This window comes from Semicossyphus pulcher, unplaced genomic scaffold, assembly GCF_022749685.1.
Source record: "Semicossyphus pulcher isolate SPU_LCO1_2020_fin unplaced genomic scaffold, fSemPul1.0.p SCAF_4, whole genome shotgun sequence".
Taxonomy (NCBI): domain Eukaryota; kingdom Metazoa; phylum Chordata; class Actinopteri; order Labriformes; family Labridae; genus Semicossyphus; species Semicossyphus pulcher.
The window spans coordinates 11,452,108-11,474,563 of NW_027211715.1; the positions used below are offsets into that span (position 1 = coordinate 11,452,108).

The following is a 22,456-nucleotide window of genomic DNA, read 5'->3' on the forward strand; positions in this document are numbered from 1 at the left end:
TGACTGAATACAGACTGAATCAGACCTGCATGTGTCTGATATCTCACACACATCTGCTATTTGGGCAGGTGATTTCTGTTTGGACAGCCAGATCAGTCTGAGGTCACGGGTCAAACTCTCTGAAATGTAATTTATTAAGTGTATGAAATATGAAAGTTTTATGAAATGGAGTAGTCCTTCAGGAAATCAACAATTGCTTTCAAAGACAACATAACTAACTGTAACTCAAAGGACTGTCTCAGCTGTATTTTCAAACAGATCGTATCAGATTAAACTTGTCTTTCCAAGAGACCTTCCAGGAAACATGGACTTGCAGTATTTTAATATGAAAATCTCATAATGATTATTTTGTCTAAGCAACAGTCCAAACCCAAAACGATTCAATAGCTATTGAACAATACATGAAAAGAGATCAAATCACTTAATAAAATGTGAACTGAAGGAACTGCTGCTAGCTGATAACTGACCGACATGACAAACAGATGAAACGAGCGATTGCCCTGCAGCCTGAATTATTTTAAAACATTTCTTTGAACATTCATGGTCCTCATGCAGTAAGGGGCATCCTACTATTTCCAAGAACCATCCGCCTACAAAGTATGCATGTTTTGAGGTTGAAAACATTGGAGCAGAAAAGTGTAGCATTGCAGATGAGGCTGAAAATGAACGCACATTGTTCAGAGGACAGAACAAGAAGAGAGAAACTGAACTATAGTGAGGCCAAACCAACGTTTATCCTCCGATTCTCTCTGACCCGAATTCCCAGTTAAAAGCCAATAGGCTTTTCATTTCCTCCTCTCCATTACCATAGCATAAACACAAACCTAGCAAGGAATTTCCTGTTATTCCATACGGAGACAGTTAGCATTCGCTAACATAGCAGATTGCTTAAGTTTCAGCTAATACGTCCAGAAATGGCTGCTGTGTTTGCTCAGCATTCATTTCACACTACACAGCTGTATCCTTGAAATGTAGCTGAGTATAATTCAGTGCACATTGTGGATGTCTGGGAGGGATGGAGGAGCCATGTCTGCTTCAGAGTCAAGAACAAGTTCAAGAACAAGATGTCTTTCTTTGTACATGCAAGAGACAGGGCTCAATCACTCGTTTAAAGGGTAACTGGTTTAACATAGAAGGCTTTATTCTTGTTTTGTCAATCGTTTCTATTGGCTATGATAACACAAGACACCACGCTGTGCATATCACTGTAATTAAATGTATACAATGTAAGCCAAGGAACCTCAAGACAGCTCCCCCCTCCACTTTCCAACAAGTAAGAGCTGAATTACGCACAATTGTCCCTCTGCGTGTTGTGTTGAAGTCTGACCCAGTGATGTGTGTGCATATCTCCCATTAGGAGTTGAGCTTGTTTGTTCTTCAACCCGTCACCTGTTAGAAAGAAGCAGCAGTCCGCTTTGATTTAACTGAAATGTTTATTCTAGTAAACAGTACAGACCATGTAGAGAGGATCACTGTTCAAAAGAAACCAGCATCTGTTCTCTCCTCAGCTATTAGTGTAACTGTAGGCAACCTTCCAAAGGGTTCCTTATCAAGCTTACTTTTTCTTCTTCATCTTCCATTGTTTAGGACAAATATAACAGACATGATACTATACAGACTGTTTACATTTTGTATGCATCTTAATAAAGACAGCTCAGATTATTTCACCCACATGGGAGGAAGGGCAGTTGAAGGTATAAAAAAACGACAAGCTTTAGAGAAGAAGTAAAACGGGCAAAATGAAAAAAGTCAGAAATCTGTTTTACTGCTAAGCCTCAGTATGTCAGTAAAGATTCAAAGGTTTTATATCAAAATAAAATATTCACCATTTTGAGTTTGAAATAAAATGAATATCAGAATTAATGAACTATTAAGTTGTAAATATTGATATATCTTAGCTGTCACCCTTTTAACATTTCTGTTTAACTGCTAAGATTGCTGATAATTTAAAAATATGGAACATTGTCTTGGCCTCTTCTTTCCCCAAACTCCATTAAAAGCAGTTTGGAATGAGAGGTATGGAGATTCTGCAGCTACTGGAATGAAAACAAAGCATGAACTTCCTCCACAAAGTCGGGACAGAGGAGTGGATGGTTGTGGGTGCATAAATAATCATATCAAACACATACACTACATATCAAAAACAATACACGGGTTTCACAGGATACACAAAACAACAATAAAAAAATAAACATTATCTATTGCACAATGGAGATAACAGATGACAAATATAGTATGAATGATGGTACCGGTCTTCAACTCAGCACTCTACGGAGTACCCTGCAGACGGGTCGGGGTCAGAGGGATGTGAACAGAAGCACATGAGGAACAGATGGAGGTCACAGTTAACAGTAGGCTTAGTAACAAGTGTCAGAACCTTTTGGGAACAACTGAAATGTGGCTGAAAAAGTGAATAAAAGTACCAAAATATCTGTTCAGATTGTTAATATTTAAAATGTCGCTTTGATCAAAGAGTTCCTGACTAAGTCAACTTTGAGTTATTAGTTTTATGTCAAGGTTTTATAATATTTAAGTACTAAGTTCTGCTTCTGGGGGGAGCTATGGGCAGCATTTGCTATTTCACATGACTGTAGCCAAATGTTATCTGAAGCTGTCTGCTTCTATGGGGTGTTGCTTTTTTCACAGGGTTAAAATACAACAAGTTGCCCAAAGGTACTGTTGGATCATGTGACACTCTCTATTCTCCAAGATACATTTCTGTTTCGATGTTTCACAAACGGTTCGCTTTCTAACTGTAGCAGAGCCATCTGGCTGTGATTAAAACACCACAGAGACACTAAGACCGAATAGTTGGGCACACTTGGACTCTCATCCTTTTGCTACGCAAGCTGCCTGTCACATTGTCGTCAACAAGTTGTTGGCACTTTAGTTAACTTGAAACTACTTATTAAGCAATGACATTTCATTTTTAGCTAAGGGTTAACTGTGACAACAAGCTAGCTTATTAGCAGCACGATAAAACATGTAACATTAGTAGTAACATCACACTAAATACTATTGTGTGCTAATGTTTGATTATATAACTAATTTTAAAAGTTGTGATTGATTGATAAGTGTATTTGGAAAAGAAAGACCAACATTTTGGGTTTGGTCTTTCATAGGATTACTGGAAGATAATACAAATGTTGAACAGCCAGGGTTAGCATTGGCATATCATTAGGTTAACTAATACATTTCAGGTGACAACAAGCTAGCTTGTAAGCAGCTAACAGTTAACAGCACCATTTGTTTTCGATGAGGAATGGAAACAGATGAAGTGAAGTTCTTCATACAGCATTTCATTACAGTGTGACAGGAGCATGGCAGAGATTCAAGATGCCAAAATGTGTTTCATGACTCAGAATCAGATGGAGGCTATTCAGGCAGCATTAGCCGTTTGCAGCTCAGAGAACCTCACACCAGGGGCACTGCTCCCCTACAGGTATACAGTTTGTAACATCTACAGCAAATTAAATACTTATGATATGTAAACAAGACAGAAAATGGAAGGAAGAGGCAGTTCATATTTCTATCTGGCAGAATCAGGGGCTGTATTCACATTATGTTTAGCATTAAACCCCCGGAGAGGCCGGTCCTCACATGTATAAAATCAAGGGGCAAAAATTGTTCGATATCTCATACTATTGAGCTCCTCATCACCATCACGTAGTCTGATGTGGAGACTGGAGTAGCAAATGTAACAGTAAATAACTTGAGGTCATTTTGTCGTACCAGTCAGTGCCAAGGCAGTATTCCAAGGCTGCTGTGACCCAAAACCAGCATACTATCTTAGCAGTTAGAAAATCATTTACATAGCAATATGCTTATGCATTTATACAATAAAAGGTATTTTGTTTGTCCACCATTTTGAGTTCCACCCAAGATAACATTTGTTAATAGTTTTACATTGACCTAGTCCTGATCCATGACTATCATATTAGGTATTTCAGTTCTGGATGTATATATGATGAAAACAAGACATTTCAGTACAATAGGCATTCATAAAATTTGTTATAAGAGGGATGGAAAATGAGTCCCCCTGATAGTGGGCAACCATTTTGATCAACAGCTGAAATCCAAAGCCAGGGTTTGGGTCTTAGGCCCTGTTGACATTTGTTATTATTTATGTGACCTGGGTATAAACAGTGGTCGAAGACTTACAAGTCTTTAAGTAGAGTTTGTATTTTTTTTTTTTAATGTTTTAATTAAGAGGCTACAGTAATTGAAATGTTTGAATTCTATCAGAAGACATCCAGCACTGTATTACATGTCAGGACAGTCTTGAGACCAGAGTACTGCTAATGGTTACTATTGTTCTTAATCATGAACACAAATATCAACAGGCTTTGCTTTACCAAAGCAAAGTATAAGACTTTTGTTCTCCCCAAGATTACCAAGTAACGGTAATGAAAAATGTAAAATGAAAAATTCAACATGTCCTGCTTCAAAGTGAATTAGGCGAACATAGGCGCTTTCAGCTAAATCTGTTTGCAGGGCAAGCATGTGGTTAAAACTGACAGAAGGATAGAACTGGTCATGATTCAGCCTGTCTCACTCAATCACATAATCTGCCACTTCAAGTAAAAGGGACAACTTAAATAAAAACAAAGTGAGTGGTTAAGTCCATGTTGGAACATTAAACTATGACACATCAGAAATAGCACTATTTCAAAAATCCAGCCAGTGACATCTGATTTCAGCCAGTTCCAAACCTTTCCAAACACTCACTGCAGCTTCGTTGCTGGTCTGTTGAGCACTGGAGTGGCTAATACTCAACTACAAATTATAGCACAAAACATTAAATCAGATGTTCTTTTAAAATAAGAACATATCAAAAAAATAAAACAATAACAAGCTACTCAAATAAAACCTGTTAAAATCCCCGCTCTCTCAAAAGAAAACAAGGTTAAATGTAAAAAAAAAAAAAAAAAAAAAGATTTCCCTCATCTTGCCTTTCATTTGTGACATCACAGCATCAGGATCAAGCACAGCTGTCGAAAAGAGGCATAGTTAGCTCTGTTATTCTATATACACTTAACAGAGGGAGAGTGGACTGCAAGGCATCACAACAAACCTTCCACAGTACTCTCACGCTCGTGGACAACGAAAATATATCTGTACAATTTGTTACTGTTGCTCCACAGGATATGCTGACATTTCAAACTGTATTTCATTTTCAGGTACTTCTCACATTAAAGGGAACCAGTGTAATAGGTGTTCATCAGCTATTTTTAAACACAGTTAGAGAGCAGTTACTTTTTCTATCCTTCCATAATGCGATGAGTGAAATGTGAACATATCCGAAAAATGTCGGTTACAAGATATTTTTTTCTGCTGAGAGTAAAACAAAGTCACCCTGGACATTGGGCCAGATTAACCTGCCAGGGGTCCTCAGGTAAAAAGCAGGCTCCTGACCCCCTTTCTTCAAGTCTGTAGTATTAGTTTGTGGTGATTTGATTGTGCATACTTTTAATGAGAATATGCACCATGTAAAACACAATATGAACAATAATAAAGGCCTTAAAGTTAAACATAAGCATCAGTCGTGGTCAGTACAACTCAGCCCAACATTAATGTTGGGAAGTCGTATGACGTCTTGCTCTATCAAGTCTGAGAAAATAACCCCTGATGATGTCATAGTGATGTCGTTGGGGTTTCTAAGCTTTGGTTTGGGGGCTATATATTAACAAACGAAAGGAGTGTAAAGTTGGAACTCAGGACTCACCTTGCATGTAGCACCTTAAGGCCTTAATCATTAAAGTTAATATTGTGCTTCAGTGGTGCACTGCAGTATATTCCCTAACAAATCTGCAATGAAATAAATAACCACAAAATAAAGGGCACACAGTGAACCTGGAGCCTTCTGCCCCCCTGAATGCCTAAGTTGCCTGCTTTAACTGGTTGATTATCCAACTTTGTCTGGAGTTTAGGTGATGGTCTGTCACTTCATGGTACACCCTGGAGGCATACATCTAAAGGATAACTTATATTTTGGGAAATATACTTCAACACACCCAGAGTCAGATGAGAAGATTAATCTCAAACTAATTTCTGTATACCAAGAACAGAGTTTAGCCTCTCTTCCCACAAAGTAGAGGGAAATGGAAGTGTAAATACTTCACTAATTATATATATATATAATAAAATAATATCAACCTTCTCACCTCTTGTCTAAGTCTGGGTTAGTAAAAACATTTCCTTAAAATAAAAAACAACAGAGACAAAGACAGAGAATTGTAATTTAAGATTCTCACTCCTGAGTGTCAAATCCAGTCTTCTCTGTACGCCTCTCTATAAACAAATACTCATGTAATACCTCTTTCTGTAGCATTTTCTAACCAGCAAAACAACTCAGAACTAAATACTAAGTGACACAATCTGTATCATCAGTAGCCAAATGATATATCCATGTCACTGCTATACATTAGGAAAAAAGTCCCTTTTAAAAGATACCTTGGCAGATTGGATTGTAGTGTTTTTTCTCTTCACTGCAGCTTCTGTATTTGCAACACAACACAACAAAATTCAAACTGTCAAGGTCTTCTGTCAGCAACGGTCAGCAAGTCTGCTCAGTCCAGTGAATGGATCCTTCACATTACTGTTTAGCCACTATAGTGCATATACACAGTGCATCCGTCTGTTTCCAACAAGCCTCTCTTGCCTCCTCTTCTCCTTCATCCTTCAGTTCTCTATCTCTTCTGGTCACCGGGAGGGATTTGCTGTGATGAGTTTGCGGTCCTCAGTGTCGTTGTCTTGATTTATAACGCAGGCAGCGGCCAGACGGAGTTATTGAGTGTGTGGTAATGTAATTAGTGGAGGTGTTTGTGTGTGTGGACCAGAGTTTTTATGAACACTTGTGAGTTACTCCAGTGATGTGCTTTGTGTCTGAATATCAGTCGTGTTTGTCTGCATGTTAGCCTGTCTACGCACTGTGTGTATTACGGTGTGTTGGGGGTTCTAGGTCATGCGTTGGACATCTCAGCCTTACTGAGGGCAATGGCCAGCTCCAGGTCCTCCTGCTCCTGCTGTCTGAGCCGCTTCAGCCGCTCGCGCTCTGCTCGCTCACTCTCCCGCTTAGCCCACTCCAACTGCTGAGCTTCATTCCCAAACTAAGGAGAGAGAGAGAGAGAGAGAGAGAGTAAAATAAAACCCTTTTTTCGGGCAGGAATCAGTAAAATTGCGGGTCGTAAAGCCCCACAACAATGATCTAGGTCCTCCATAAGTTGGAAATCATGGTTATCAAGTGCAGTACCAGTAGGCCAACAAGTAGGCAGATATTTCCTGTGGATTTAGTGACCACTTAGGTATACCTTTACAATCTAAGGTTGTAGTGTTTACATGTATTTCAGTGCAACTACATTGAGAGCACCAATTCATGCATTTCCCCATTTACAAACATGAGAGGAGAAGAATATTACAAACTGATTTCCATTTAATGCAGTTCTGTACAAAACCATCATTAACTACCACCTCATCTATAAACAAATAGTAGAATGACCACCTCATTTTTTATTCATTCTTATAATCCTAAATGCGGTTTGGCGATATACATGTCAGTTCTTTTATATATAACTATACTGTATCCATGTTATGTCATTTGTTTAAAGTTTTCCTCTTTGATTTTTGATTATTGTCAAAAAGAAACAGGCAGTAAATAAAAATTGTAAAGTTTTTCTCAGAATGTTTTAAAAACTTAAAATTACAGCTGAGTTATTTAAACACATTATGGTCATATGGAATAACAGTACAAGTTAAAAATAGTAATTGTCTCTGAAATGATACAAAAACAACATGTGTCCTCTAGATAACATTAACAAATTGTTCTTTTTATGTGAATTTCATTGTTAGAGTGTGTTTGATCTCTTACCTTGACTTTTTCAGGTCCTGTCAGAGAAAGGAATCACAGAACAGAGAAGTTAGAAACCAGTAATCTCTGGGCTACTTCACAGAATATCACACTGCAGCACAGAGACACTGTAAAGGGACACCTTCAGTGTCTCTGTTCAGTGAAACTGTCTTCAGCTACATGTTAGCATTTTTTATTTAGACCGAGTCTGATCATTTTAAACTAAAGACTAAAAGGTTAAATTAAGTTAATAATAGATTCTTACTATAAACTACTAAAGTTAAACTAAACACTTAATACTTAAAAATAGATGCCACAGGTGTGACTAATGGACTGTGATGAGACAGAACATTCAGTGAATCCCGTCAGGTCAAAGTAAACACCAGTGAAAACTAAAAGAAACGATGGTTTCAACAACAGGAGATGTGTCATGCAGAGAGTCAAAGAAAACGAAAAGAAAAAGACAAACAAATGAATTGTGTCAGATGACATCATGAAACTGCAGCAAGAATCAAGAGCTGAGGCGCAAATGAGGGATCCTATGACAGCTTCATATTCAAGAAGTCATGTTTTCACGCATAGTGTCAATATTACAAGTGATTGTGCTCAGACAGATTATGAAAAGATTCTGCATACAGTAGGGCTGCACAAAATATCACTATTTTATCGTCATCGTTAAGATGACCGCAAGAACAGGTATAAATGGTAACTAAAATTAATGTTTAATCTTTTGAAATCATGTTTCAAAAGACGTTAGTTGTTCTAGCAAATAGTGACATGCATATACAGTACTTTCCTTTACCCATGCAGTCTAAAGGAATTCTATATAAAATGATTCAAAGTTATTTTTTATGTAATTTTTTTATAAATTCGGATTTCCTTTATATTCTGTAAAGCACACAGTTTTTATGTAAGGTCCCATTAAAAACAGATGGGGAGTCAGTATCCTTAGCTGCTGTGTCAAGTTGCAGAATAGACAGTGAGGAAATGTTTCAGAAGTGAAATGAAATGCAACAGTAAGACATGCAGTGTACTTCTTCAAGTAACTACAACAAGGTAATAATAGACATAGCAGCACATACACAGCAAGGTCATTCAAGGTGGACAGACTCTAGGGCTGACAGCTGAGTAGTGATACTGTAGTGTCCCACAAGAACAAAACTGATCTGACTGTCAGTAAAACTGAGTAGCACCAGCCAGGAAGACAGAAGAATTATTTGTTACTCATAAAAAAGTGATTTTCTCCCCTAAAGAGAGATTATCTGCCTGACTGACATGTCAAGTGCACAATGTTTTGCCTATATTTGAGGGATTAGCGTGAGTTCCTGTGGTTATATATTTATGTGTTATAGCAGGTTTGTGTTTGTTTCTATTTGTGTACTCTGAGACTCTACTCATCCACACTGTGAGCATGATGCCAACACACTGCTGGCCTCAGCCTCTGTGAAAGTCCGGGGAAACCCTGACAGACTTATTATACTCTTCCTGCCAAGACAAACAAACAAACCTTGTAAAGGGCCGACACCCTTTCCTGTACTCTAAGAGAGAGATTACAGTCACAATGCTGCTCTGCAATTGGCAAACTGTCATTTTTAAAGTGGGTTCAAATGTTTTGTCACACTGGTGGGTGTGGGTAGCTTAAGCCTAGTTTCCTTCTTATTACCAATCATACTCTCTCTTTGTGGCAGTAGAAATGAGCTCTTGAGATACTTGGAAGCAGTTTATATAATACATAAAACAATCCTGTAATTACCCTTCACTCCTTTTGGCTGACCTTAACAATGTTCCCCATTGTTCTAGAAACAATGGGGAACACTTTTCAGTACAAGTTGTCACCAGTGCTGAATATAGGTTCAAAGGTATAGAACAGTATTTTTGAAAAATAAGCTTATTTGCATTTTAATTCTGAGAGTAAGATGGGAAGATGGTATCAGTTTCAAGACACACAGACAGTTAAACAGTATCACCCATATAAAGTTACACAACTGAAGTTTTAAGGGCTTTACTTGATGCTGCAGGTGGAGCAAAGGGGTCTTTGCTGCTGAACGGGTCCACAGGGCCTTTTTTACTCTGAAACGGGTCGATGGGGTCGCTGCCGAATGGCTGGAAGGGGTCACATGGTTTTGAAGGGTCAGCTGTGCCGGACATGCTCACTGGTGTACTCTTACCTGAAGATAAAAAAGACAGATGTAAACATCAACACAAAAATGGCAGTTTCCCTTATCAAGCACTTTTTTATATCATTTGTAAGATTTTCTTCAACCATCTTAATAAATGCTTGCTTTCTAATAAGCAGGCAAGGACACCCTCCTAACAGCACTGATGTGACTTTGCAACCTTCCAGAAATTTGACAAGTGACTAAGAAGTTAAAATAAGACAAAAATCTGAAATGCTTTCATTTGAATAAATGAATGTGGGACAGCACAGAAATAACCAGTGGTGAGCAGGACAGGCTGAAAGAAGCACAAAGAAGCAAAAACTATGCGTCTCACGCATCTCCAGAGAAGGCTTTAAATAGACTAAGTTCATGTGTCCACTGATAGTTAAAAGATAGCATGACTCATCATCACTGCAGCTTACTTAAGTAATTCTCACCTTAGTGAGCCCTGTTGATAACACAGGATCTGATTTGATCTGCTCTGGATAAAAAAAACAAAAACACAAACACTAAATTTTCTGGTTCTCACAGTAATGCCCACGCCCTACTTCATCTCTGATGTCACCTCAAAGATAGCTACCAGCTTTTGAAAGCCGCAACAGTTTCACCTCCTCTCAAGGTATCAAAACAACTCGTATGAAGTCCCCACACAAGTTATGACATGCAGTGCTTCATCCTCCTGAGAAAGGAACTGTATTAAAACAGCTGCCGTAGAAAAAAAATATGTGGCAAAGACAAACGGGCAAACTACTAAAACCAAAAGTGGTATCCCATAACCAGCAGAGCCTTCTTAACGGTTTCCTGGTAAATCACTTGGTTTGGTTTGTGCCCACATTACCAACTGTTGGTCTACCAACAAGACAAATAGACTGATGGAGTTCTTGTTCACAGACAATACCCTTTTACATTCATGGTAAGAGTCACAGAGATTTAATAATACTATACTTTATAGCAATTAAGAGCTTTAAAGCAACTTGTAATAAACACTGGGAGTGAGAAAGTTTATCCTTGGCCTTCAGAATTAGACAACTTCGACAACTCAAGGTAAATACCCAGTTCTTAACAGGATGTCTGCAAGTTTTAGTCAAGTCAAATGAAATACTTTACAATGTGTTTGATTTTTTTAACAAAACTTGTATGTTTGACTTATTCACAAATCATACAAAAAACAAATCATATTTAAAAACAAAACTCACACAAAGACTGCTGCATAGGCCTGCATTTTATGACGTATTTTATAATGAGTCAATCATTTTATTGACTTTTATTTAATCTTTTTTTTATCATTGTTTGGTAAACAAAATACACAAGTTTACAAAATTTTTTAAAGTCAATTCTTCATCAAATTGTAAAAAGGTTTATTCATTATTCATTTGAACCTCAGCTGCTTAATATATGTGAAAATATAAAACAAAACAGTCATTAAAGAATTGTCAGTTTATGGTATTAACGTGGAGTTGAAGCTGGCCTGGCAGAGGATCGTGGGAACGTTACCCGTACATCATGTTGCCTGCATAGGTGTTAAACCACAGGACAAGTCAAACCGTAGTCATTCAACACACACATACACATTAGGTCCTATTACCCAGACAACTCTGGGTGATCGGGGTGAGCAGTTCATATCACACTCTGCGCTGAGCAAAACTGCATGCCTGGCAATCAGTTATTTTCCTCTTTCAGTAAACTCACACTTGAGAAACCACAATCATGAGCTCCACCCTGTTTTAAAATAATCCTCCACATGAGTGGCATCTAGTTTAACTGTCTGCCACAGAATTGTGCATTCATGCATCATGCAATATTTAATCTAAGGAAAAAATACAGCAGCAGCAATTTTCCCGTAATTATGGCAATTTTATAGTAGCACTGTCAATGCAGCATTGGCCCATTCACACCTCATGAGATGGTGATAGAAAGTGTGAGAGGATGCATGCGTGTGTGTGAGGAAGAGCAAGATACAAAACATACAGACCCAAATTGGATATATGTGGAAGAAGGCAATTGTACCATAAAGAAGATGGCTTTAAACAAAGTGCACAACGCCTGCAGCCTGACCTTCTCTGAACCACACACACACACACACACACACACACAGACACACACACACAGACACACACACACACACACACACACACACACACACACGTTAAAGGAAGAGAGAGGAAGCAAGTTAGGGTGTGTCTGCAAACAACAGCCAAGCAAACCACAGTTCATCGCTCTTACAACATCACCTTCACATGTAACTACAACGAAACAGCAGAGCAGCACTAAGCGAAAATAAAATGTACAAAAAAATCTTAGGAGCATTAATGTGAAGTTAAGCTGTTCGTCATTACAGATTGACAGACAGCTGCTGGGTCCTTATTGTTCTTGTTGAACAAATGAAGAGACACTCATCAAAGCTGAAACACTAGTTCCCATCTACCACTCCTGAGTCAGCAAGCATGTGGGATAGTGTAATAACAGCAAGTGCAGCCTCAGCTTAGGCTGAAATACAGAGGAGAGAATTCACACTCTGGTTCACACTCTTGAGTAGTTCAGAGGGGGGCAGCGCTGTGTTGTCCTCACCCATTGATTCTAATCATTTCATAAAACAAATTTAGAATGACCACAAATTGAAGCATTAAATAATTTCTCAAGTCTCATTACGTATTGATTATTTCTATGTCATTCATGTTGGCAAGCAGTTGGACAGATGGATCCATACAAAGACATTAAAGCTGGGGTTTATGAGGCACTAAAGTGGGACGTAAGAATGTTTCTTGAGCTGTGTCCAAAATCTAATTCGTCTAATTTTAGGCTGGACCTCAGACTGTAGTGTGTTACCATTAGATTTTTGATAACACTGTTAATGTACACTACTGTCCCACAATGTGCACAATGAGATGCTGCTGCAAAGTCTAAATAAATAGGCACTGGTATTCAAACAGCTCCAGATGTCAGCAAACAAACAAGATAAAGGGTGTGACAGTCCAGCACAGTTCAAAAACACAACAGCACTGTGCACTTGATTTCTATAAACCCAATAAAAACTGAATGTTGCTCCTTGATATTTGAGATGTTTCTTGTTTAACTAGTAGGTCAACATCATAAATAATACTGAAATGATAAAATTCCTCAATGTGAAAGTGAATTAAGTCAGTCCTGCATCAAAACAGCATCTATTATCTTGAAGTGAGAAATTAAAACAACAATGTCAATACTTTAATTTTTCCAGAATAACAATGTTCAGTCCTTTCCACAGTTGGTTACAGTATGAATTGGAAAAACTACACAAGAGTATACGTGCATGATAGCAGCAGCTTGGCAAATGCAAGAGGGCTTTTATCTTCTCTGTACCCACAATGACATTCTTTCCTGTTGACAGATTAGAGCAGTGTTTAGGAGTGTGCCTTCTAGGTAAGAGCCACCACAAGTCTATATGTCAACATTGCTTACAACTTTACAGTACATGCAAGTCGCCTTTGAAAAATATCAAAATATCTTATTCTATTCTTTTATTCTCTTGTTATTTGCATTTCTTTTTTAAACTTTACTTGTATTTTTAGATGAAGGTCTGAAATGACAATGTACACATCGAGAAGCAAGAAGAATCACCATCTCTGCAGTTTTACACTTTTGACAATAGTAGTATTTCCATCATCATAACTTGATCTCCACATTATAGTTTGTTGTTTTATAATTTCCTTTATAAATTATTCAGTTTATAAATAATTTTCTATTCGTTATTGTATTATTCTATTATTACAGTCGATTAACACAGACTTCAATTAACACACATCTCCTTTGTATTTATGGTATCATGTAATACCCAGAAAGGTTGTGATTTAGGGCATCACACTAAAAAACTATCATGTATCTCAGTTTATGATAGAGCCAAAGTACCACTTCCTTTTTATGCTAACCACTGTTCCACTTTCGGCTTGGCAATGAATGTTCCCACAAACAACTTTTCACAATTTGTCTTTCTGATCCAAGTTATCTGTTCAATTTCTCATCCAATGGGCATCCATCATTACACTACACAACACAATATAAATCAATACAATAGACACTCATTCAGATCCGATCACTCAGGCCACATACGGAGTAGGGCTGGGTATCGGCAAGGACTTCACGATACGATACATATCACAATACAATATGTATTGCAATACTTTGCAATATTCTACATAATTTACTAAAAATTTAAAAGTGAAGCTGAGAATACAACTTACTGTGTACCACCTGGGTAGTGCACAAATTAATGTAAGATTATTTAATTCAACATTTCCATTATAATTTATTACAACAATATTTGAATTGCAGTTTCACTGAACACACAAAAAAATTGGAAATTGATACATTATCATGAAAATGAAATATCGCGATTCATCGATGTATTGATATTTTATCACAGCCCTAATACGAAGGTGGTCTGGGACGCATTTATCCACATATATCTGGTAGTGTGTACGCACTTGCGTCCTGGCCATCTTAAGCACCTCCCACCTTCTCTGTAAACACAGCAACGATCATGTCGATATGGAGAGACCTAATTTCTCTGCTGTGTCTCTTAAAAATCTAATTTTTATTTGTTTCTCATGTCACTCCAGCATGAATAATTGTAGATTATGCATTAGAGCAGAGTGTGAACAGAAATACAGACAGATTGTGTCTGTATTTATTCAGTAAGGAGACTGCATTTACATTTTTAATATGGGATGTCCTGAACTGACGAGGGGGAGAGATGGTGAGGGTCAGAGATATGATCCACAACCATTTTATCACAGTTTAAAAATCAAGTGATCCACTTGCAGTTATCAGGGTTTAATCATGCTGCACAGTGAGGACACAGATCTGTGTGTGTGTTTCTCATGCTCGGCCCGTGACTCAACAGGGTCGTGATCTCTCTCGTATGTCTGTGAACAACCCTCATAAAGCATAAACTACAAATTCACATGTTTTGAATGAGATGAGCCGGAGGTGATCCACGCGTACTTATCAGAGTTATCATGCAGCGCGGGGAGGAGACAGACATTAGGAGAGGAGCAGATATGACAAAGATCTGTGTGTGTTTCTCATGCTCTGTACCTAGCTCAATAACTTCACGATCTGTCCGTATTTCCATGCACAGTTAGTATAAAGTATAAACTCCGTCTCCACATGCTGTCTTATGTCCATGTGCTGTGTAGTTCATATATTTCACTGATAACCACAGAGCTGTAGAGGAGCATCAGGCTTCATGATCAGTTTCATTTCACGTCATCACTTCAGTCCGTACCCACTTCAGCTCTCCCCCTCTCAGTGCTGCAAGTCTGAATAACAGTTTTTAGTATTATATGATGTTTTTATTTATTTATCTCATTAAGGTGAATGAGGCTCTGTGTTCATTTGCATAGATAACCGGAAAGTGAGGTCCAATCACAAGTGATCACTGAAGACACATTTGGAGACGCATTGAAATGATATGCTAGATACTTAGAGCTGATCACCCAGGACACATATTAATACCAGGTCTATTAAGGGCCATTCTTTTAAACAACTTATCTTAACTTGTCTAGTATTAGGTGGAGCAAACCTTTACACTGCTGTTATACAGAGTATAAACACTTACCGCTGGGTGGTTTGGGTCTTGGTGGAACACTTTTCTTTGGTGGCAGAGCTGGTGTGTCATTCTTCCGGCTGAATGGATCGTCCACAAACACAGACTTGAGAGAAAAAGCAAGAGGAAATATTTGTGGTTCTATTAGAACTCAGCAGTAATTATCAGTAAGGTTCTAAACTTTAGATATTAATTGTGACAAAGAATGGATAGCATAAGAAAACAGCTTAATTTGTCACAAAGAAAAGATAGTGATAAGATTAATAACAACAATAAATTACTTTGTTGTACAGAATTATTGATATGGTCCATCCATAGTGTACCACGTGTTCCATACTGAACCAAATATGTGACATCCATTATTTGATATTGTTTAATAGGTCATATAACAGTGTGCATTTTTTAAAATGTTTTCTAACGCATGCAATGGGAGACTATCTGTAATATTGGAATCTGCCCAAAAAACATGGTTTTAAGGATGACCTCTGTTACCTTCTGATAGTCTGGCAGCCAGCTGGCTCTGCCTTCAAAAGGGTCTCTGGGTTTCGACATGTGGCTGAAGTCTGCAAATCCAGCAGAGCTGTTACTGCCGCTGCTGAACGAACTGCTGCCAAACGGATCCAGAGTGCCGAAAAGGTCTGAAAAAATGAAAAACAAAACAAAAACTGTAACAATGAACTAATATTAAGAACATTTGCAAGGCTTAATATAATTACTAGCTTACTTAAAATTGTTAGTATTCCTGAGACCACGGTACTCCTTTGGGTGTTTAAATTAAATGCAAAGCCTTAGATCTATCAGGGCTGTACCTTACTAACATACAGTATATAAATGCAAAAATATCATGTACACTTTTACATAATTTGTGGCTGGTTTTTATTTTATGTGAAAGATTGACATAGAATGAAAAAGAATCAACTTCTGTCTGATAGGGTATCAGACACTATTAACAAAATTTTCATGAATTCACTGCCTGCATGCATCTTTCTGTCCTATTATTAAATCTAGCTTGCTCAAAAAGCTGATTGATCCAGAATTGCATTTATTTGTTACAATGCTCTCTAAGCAACAAGGCATTTTAGATTGTTTAAAATAGAATGATAAGTTACAATTTGACTTTTCAATAAATGGCCGCATTTAAGTAAAAAGACATTTTATTCTTTACAGGCACAAGTGCCAGTCAGTGTGAATGTTAAAGAGCTGTATTGAAGTATATAAGTATGTATATGTTATTTTGACAACTCTGAAAAAATCATAGTTGGGAATTGAACTTGCAGCGCTGAGTAAGCAAATGTGACACCTTTCCTCTCCAGCCATGGTTTTAATGGGCAAACCTACATGGTAACCTCAGTCTAAGCAAACAGTGGCCCCAGTGCGGTGACAGGGTTGAGTTCCTCCAATCACTGAGACTCAAGCTGACCCAGAGTGTGTATATGTTTGTATTGTCTACATTAATATCCTGGAGAAAATGACAGACCTTTCTTGGATAGCAGAGAACAAAAAGCTCATTGACAGAGGTCCCGTGCATGGACTGACAGCAAAAGTGAATTCATTGAAAAGTTATGCCACGATGAAAAGCACTAGACTTTCAGAGACAGACAGAAATCAGATTTGTATTGCCTTTCAGTCTAAGCTCAAAATAGGGTTTGAAATTAGTCTGCCAATTTGTTTACTTAACTCAACTGTTTAAGCAAGTTATACACAAGACTGGCATCCCATAATCAAACATCACTTGCCAAGGCTGTGCCCCCTTTTAGAGGAAAGAATCACCTTTATACTTAAATAGAAACAGAAAAATCACATAAAAAGTATGGTCTGAAAAATATGCAGTACTGTGCAAAAGTTTTAGACAGGTTTGAAAAAATGCTGTAAATTAAGAATGCTTTTAAAAATGGAAGTGTTAATAGTTTATTTTCATCAATTAACAAAATGCAGTGAATGAACAGAAGAGAAATCTAAATCAAATCAATATTTGGTGTGACCACCCTTTGCCTTCAAAACAGCAGCAATTCTTCTAGGTACACTTGCACACAGTTTTTGAAGGAACTCGGCTGGTAAGTTGTTCAAAACATCTTGGAGAACTAACTACAGATCTTCTGTGGATGTAGGCTTCCTCAAATTGTTCTTCTTTACGCTGAAGATAGTTCTTAATGACACTGGCTGTATATTTGGGGTCGTTGTCCTGCTGCAGAATAAATTTGGGGCCAATCATACGCCTCTGCCTATATCTATCCTAGTATCTGCCTGTATTTCTCAGCATTGAGGACACCATTAATCCTGACCAAATCTCCAACTCCATTTGCAGAAATGCAGCCCCAAACTTGCAAGGAACCTCTACCATGCTTCACTGTTGCCTGCAGACACTCATTATTGTACCATCTCTAGCCCTTTGGCGAACAAACTGCCTTCTGATACAGCCAAATATTTCAAATTTTGACTCATCAGTCCAGAGCACCTGCTGCCATTTTTCTGCACACCAGTTCCTACGTTTTCATCCATAGTTGAGTCGCTTGACCTTGTTTCCATGTCGGAGGTATGGCTTTTTGGCTGCAACTCTTCCATGAAGACCACTTCTGGCCAGACTTCTCCGGACAGTAGATGGGTGTACCTGGGTCCCATTGGTTTCTGCCAGTTCTGAGCTGATGGCACTGCTGGACATCTTCCGATTTCGAAGGGAAATAAGCTTGATGTGTTATTCATCTGCTGCACTAAGTTTCCTTGCCCAACCACTGCGTCTACGATCCTCAACGTTGCCTGTTTCTTTGTGCTTCTTCAAAAGAGCTTGAACAGCACATCTTGAAACCCCAGTCTGCTTTGAAATCTTTGTCTGGGAGAGACCTTGCTGATGCAGTATAGCTACCTTGTGTCTTGTTGCTGTGCTCAGTCTTACCATGGTGTATGACCTGTGACATGAAACTGTCTTCCACAACCTCATCTTGGTAGCAGACTTTGGCTGTTCCTCACCCAGTTTTAGGCCTCCTACACAGCTGTTTCTGTTTCAGTTAATGACTGTGTTTCAACCTACATTGATGATCATTAGCACCTGTTTGGTATAATTGGTTGATCATACACCAACAAAATCCCTGACTTTGTGCAAGTGTACCTACACGAATTGATGCTGGTTTGAGAGCAAAGGGTGGTAGCAGCAAATATTGATTTGATTTAGATTTTTTTGTTCGCTCACTTATCATTTTGTAAATTGATAAAAATAAGCAATTATTATTTATATTTTGAAAGCATTCTTAGTTTACAGCATTTTTTCACACCTACCTAAAACTTTTGCACAGTACTGTATGTATGGTTATTTTAAGACAAGAATTATCCTACACTAGGTGTTGCAATCTTATTTGTATAGATATCCAGATAAGCAATATCTAGCCACTGTTTTAGGTATTTGACCCACTTGGATGGGTGAACACCAAAGTGGCATGACATCATAGCCATCAACCATAATTCATAGAGGTATCAGGAACACCCTTAGATTCAGGCAAGTACAAGAACAATGGTTATGTATTTGTTGCTGGTTTGTTTAAACCAAAATGAAATCATACAAACTTTAAACTATTAACTTGTAATGCTTTGTTTTGTACTGTTATTTAAAATTTAAGGCTATGGCAAGTGTTATTTGTGTTTTTTTTGCAAAAGGAGCAGGGAAGTGCAAGCCAAAGTTCTCAGATGTGCATCTTTGATATGAATTAAGGTCAATATTGTAAATCAATGAACATGATTGCTTTACAACAATATTGGAGATCAGAGAGTTCCAAAATGCACAGATGTCTTTGAATGATGTTTATGGACACTGTGTAAGTTGGATATATAAGGAATGAAATCATACCTGGTCCTTTGGGTTTTGGGTTGTTTGAAGTGAATGGGTCAGAGCTTGTGAAGTGACTGGTTTGCTGCAGGAAACATAAGAAACACCATGTATATAGTAAATACTTTATAGTAAAGTAAGTCAAAGCCAAACTCAGACATTTCAGCTTCAGTTTTTCAATTTATCATCTATCCTTAAAAAACAACAACCTACAGAATAGGTGCTAACAGTAACCATCCATCCAAGCCAAACTGACAGTTTTAATAATGAATCAAGGCAGCCGGGGAATTATCCTCAGATCTCAGAGTATCAATACCAAAAGACAGAGTTAAGAATTAAGACTTGTCAGAACTTTGCAAAACAAATGGCCAAATAGTCAGGCAGCCTTTCCAGGTGCTGTATAATATGTACTAAAGTTTAGTACCCCAATAATAAGCAGTTATATTAAAATATGGGCCACCCTTGTTATTTAATATGATTAAGTAACTACACTAAACAAAAATATAAACCCAACACTTTTGTTTTTGCTCCCATCTTTCATGAGCTGAAGATTTAAGAATTTTTCTATATACACAAAAGGCCTCTCTCTCTCAAATATTGTTCACAAATGTGTCTCAATCTGTGTTATTGAGCACTTCTCCTTTGCCGAGATATTCCATCCACCTCACAGATCAAGATGCTGATTAGACAGCATGATTATTGCACAGGTGTGCCTTAGGCTGGCCACAAAAAGGCCACTCTAAAATGTGCAGTTTTATCAAACAGCACAATGCCACAGATGTCGCGAGTTTTGAGGGAGCGTGCAATTGGCATGCTGACTGCAGGAATGTCCACCAGAGCTGTTGCCCATGAATTGAATGTTCATTTCTCTACCATAAGCCGTCTCCAAAGGCGTTTCAGAGAATTTGGCAGTTCATCCAACCGGCCTCACAACCGCAGACCACGTGTAACCACATCAGCCCAGGACCTCCACATCCAGCATCTTCACCTCCAAGATTGTCTGAGACCAGCCATCCAGACAGCTGCTGCAACAATTGGTTTGCATAACCAAAGAATTTCTGCACAAACTGTCAGAAACCGTCTCAGGGAAGCTCATCTGCTTGCTCGTCGTCGTCATCGGGGTCTCGACCTGACTGCAGTTCGTCGTCGTCGTAACCACCTTGAGTGGGCAAATGCTCACATTCAATGGCGTCTGGCACTTTGGAGAGGTGTTCTCTTCACGGATGAATCCCGGTTTTCACTGTACAGGGCAGATGGCAGACAGCGTGTATGGCGTCGTGTGGGTGAGCGGTTTGCTGATGTCAACGTTGTGAATCGATTGGCCCATGGTGGCGGTGGGGTTATGGTATGAGCAGGCGTATGTTATGGACAACGAACACAGGTGCATTTTATTGATGGCATTTTGAATGCACAGAGATACCGTGACGAGATCCTGAGGCCCATTGTTGTGTCATTCATCCACAACCATAACCTCATGTTGCAGCACGATAATGCACGGCCCCATGTTGCAAGGATCTGTACACAATTCCTGGAAGCTGAAAACATCCCAGTTCTTGCATGGCCAGCATACTCACCGGACATGTCACCCATTGAGCATGTTTGGGATGCTCTGGATCGGCGTATACGACCGCATGTTCCAGTTCCTGCCAATATCCAGCAACTTCGCACAGCCATTGAAGAGGAGTGGACCAAACTTCCACTGGCCACAATCAACAACCTGATCAACTCTATGTGAAGGAGATGCATTGCACTGCGTGAGGCAAATGGTGGTCACACCAGATACTGACTGGTTTTCTGACCCCCCCGGATCCCCCCAATACAGTAAAACTGCACATTTTAGAGTGGCCTTTTATTGTGGCCAGCCTAAGGCTCACCTGTGCAATAATCATGCCGTCTAATCAGCATCTTGATATGCCACACCTGTGAGGTGGATGGATTATCTCGGCAAAGGAGAAGTGCTCACTAACACAGATTTAGACACATTTGTGAACAATATTTGAGAGAAAGAGGCCTTTTGTGTACATCGAAAAAGTCTTAGATCTTTGAGTTCAGCTCATGAAAAATGGGAGCAAAAACAAAAGTGTTGCGTTTATATTTTTGTTCAGTGTAACTAAATAATTAAAACCCATATTTATGCCTTTAATCTTCAACATGTACCTTGGAGGGTAATGTGGCACTTTTACTGAAGGGGTCTGGTGTGGAGAAGGGATCCATCTTTGTAGTCTTCTTGAAAAAATCTTCTGATGAAGCCTTGAACGGATCTGTCTCCTTGAACGGGTCTCCTCCAAAAGGATCTGAAGCAGTAAAATATAAAAAAGCAACTTCAGCAAGTTTTTTACTGTAGTGTTTTCACATGAGTTTCAATAGCCAGTAATGAGCGGCAGTATCACTCTGTGATCTCAGCCGTTGTTTTTCCTAAGAACAGACTTCTGATGCTAAACTTTGCAGTAGCTCTTTATTTTTGTCAGTCTCAAACCTCATGGCTTTTTAAAACGTTGCATGATGTTATGGATTTTTTTCTGTTATGGACTTTTGGAATGCACTAGAGCAAAAATTTTTCACCTGAAACAAGTGAATCCCCCATGTTACAACATTTTCAATACAGTAAGTGAATGTTTGGTGCTTTCTTGGAAATTCTCAGGAACACCTTCGTGACTAGGAACTTGTGGAATGTGAATACTGCTTAGGTTAACAGGTTGTTTCATGTTTTTAAATGGCTTGTTTGATGAGCTAATAACAGTCTCAGTGGTTCATTTGATTTACCTGCTGCACATCTCCCTGTAATCTGTGGTCTAACACTTATATCTAACATAATATTTGGCAGCCTATGTTATGCAAGAGTAATCATATCAGATCAGTGCAATAACAACAACATGAGGCTTTCAGTCAGTGCTCTTCTGTGGAATATTAAAGATGTTTGTGGTAAGAGGCAACCTGCAGGTCGTGAACCCTGGCAAGAGTTACTGATATCATACAGTGCTGTCTCTTTTACACCTTGTATCAGATTCCAGCAAAGTGTATCCGCAACGTTTTACTGGATAAAATACATATTA

The 22,456-nt window shown here is 38.5% G+C and overlaps 1 protein-coding gene across 2 annotated transcripts in view; it reads right to left on the minus strand.

Moving 5' to 3' along the window:
- Positions 1–4,946: 4,946 nt before the first annotated feature.
- eps15l1a (epidermal growth factor receptor pathway substrate 15-like 1a) overlaps positions 4,947–22,456 on the minus strand; it is a 37,037-nt gene continuing 19,527 nt past the window's right edge. For both annotated transcript variants that reach the window (XM_069679698.1, XM_069679697.1), the window contains exons 20-26: positions 21,561–21,697; positions 19,425–19,488; positions 16,082–16,227; positions 15,602–15,695; positions 9,853–10,014; positions 7,868–7,884; positions 4,947–7,109 (exon numbers count right to left, since the gene is read on the minus strand). In XM_069679698.1, the coding sequence (XP_069535799.1) occupies positions 6,963–7,109; positions 7,868–7,884; positions 9,853–10,014; positions 15,602–15,695; positions 16,082–16,227; positions 19,425–19,488; positions 21,561–21,697 (767 nt within the window). In that variant the 3' untranslated portion in view covers positions 4,947–6,962. The remainder of the gene's footprint in view (positions 7,110–7,867; positions 7,885–9,852; positions 10,015–15,601; positions 15,696–16,081; positions 16,228–19,424; positions 19,489–21,560; positions 21,698–22,456) is intronic.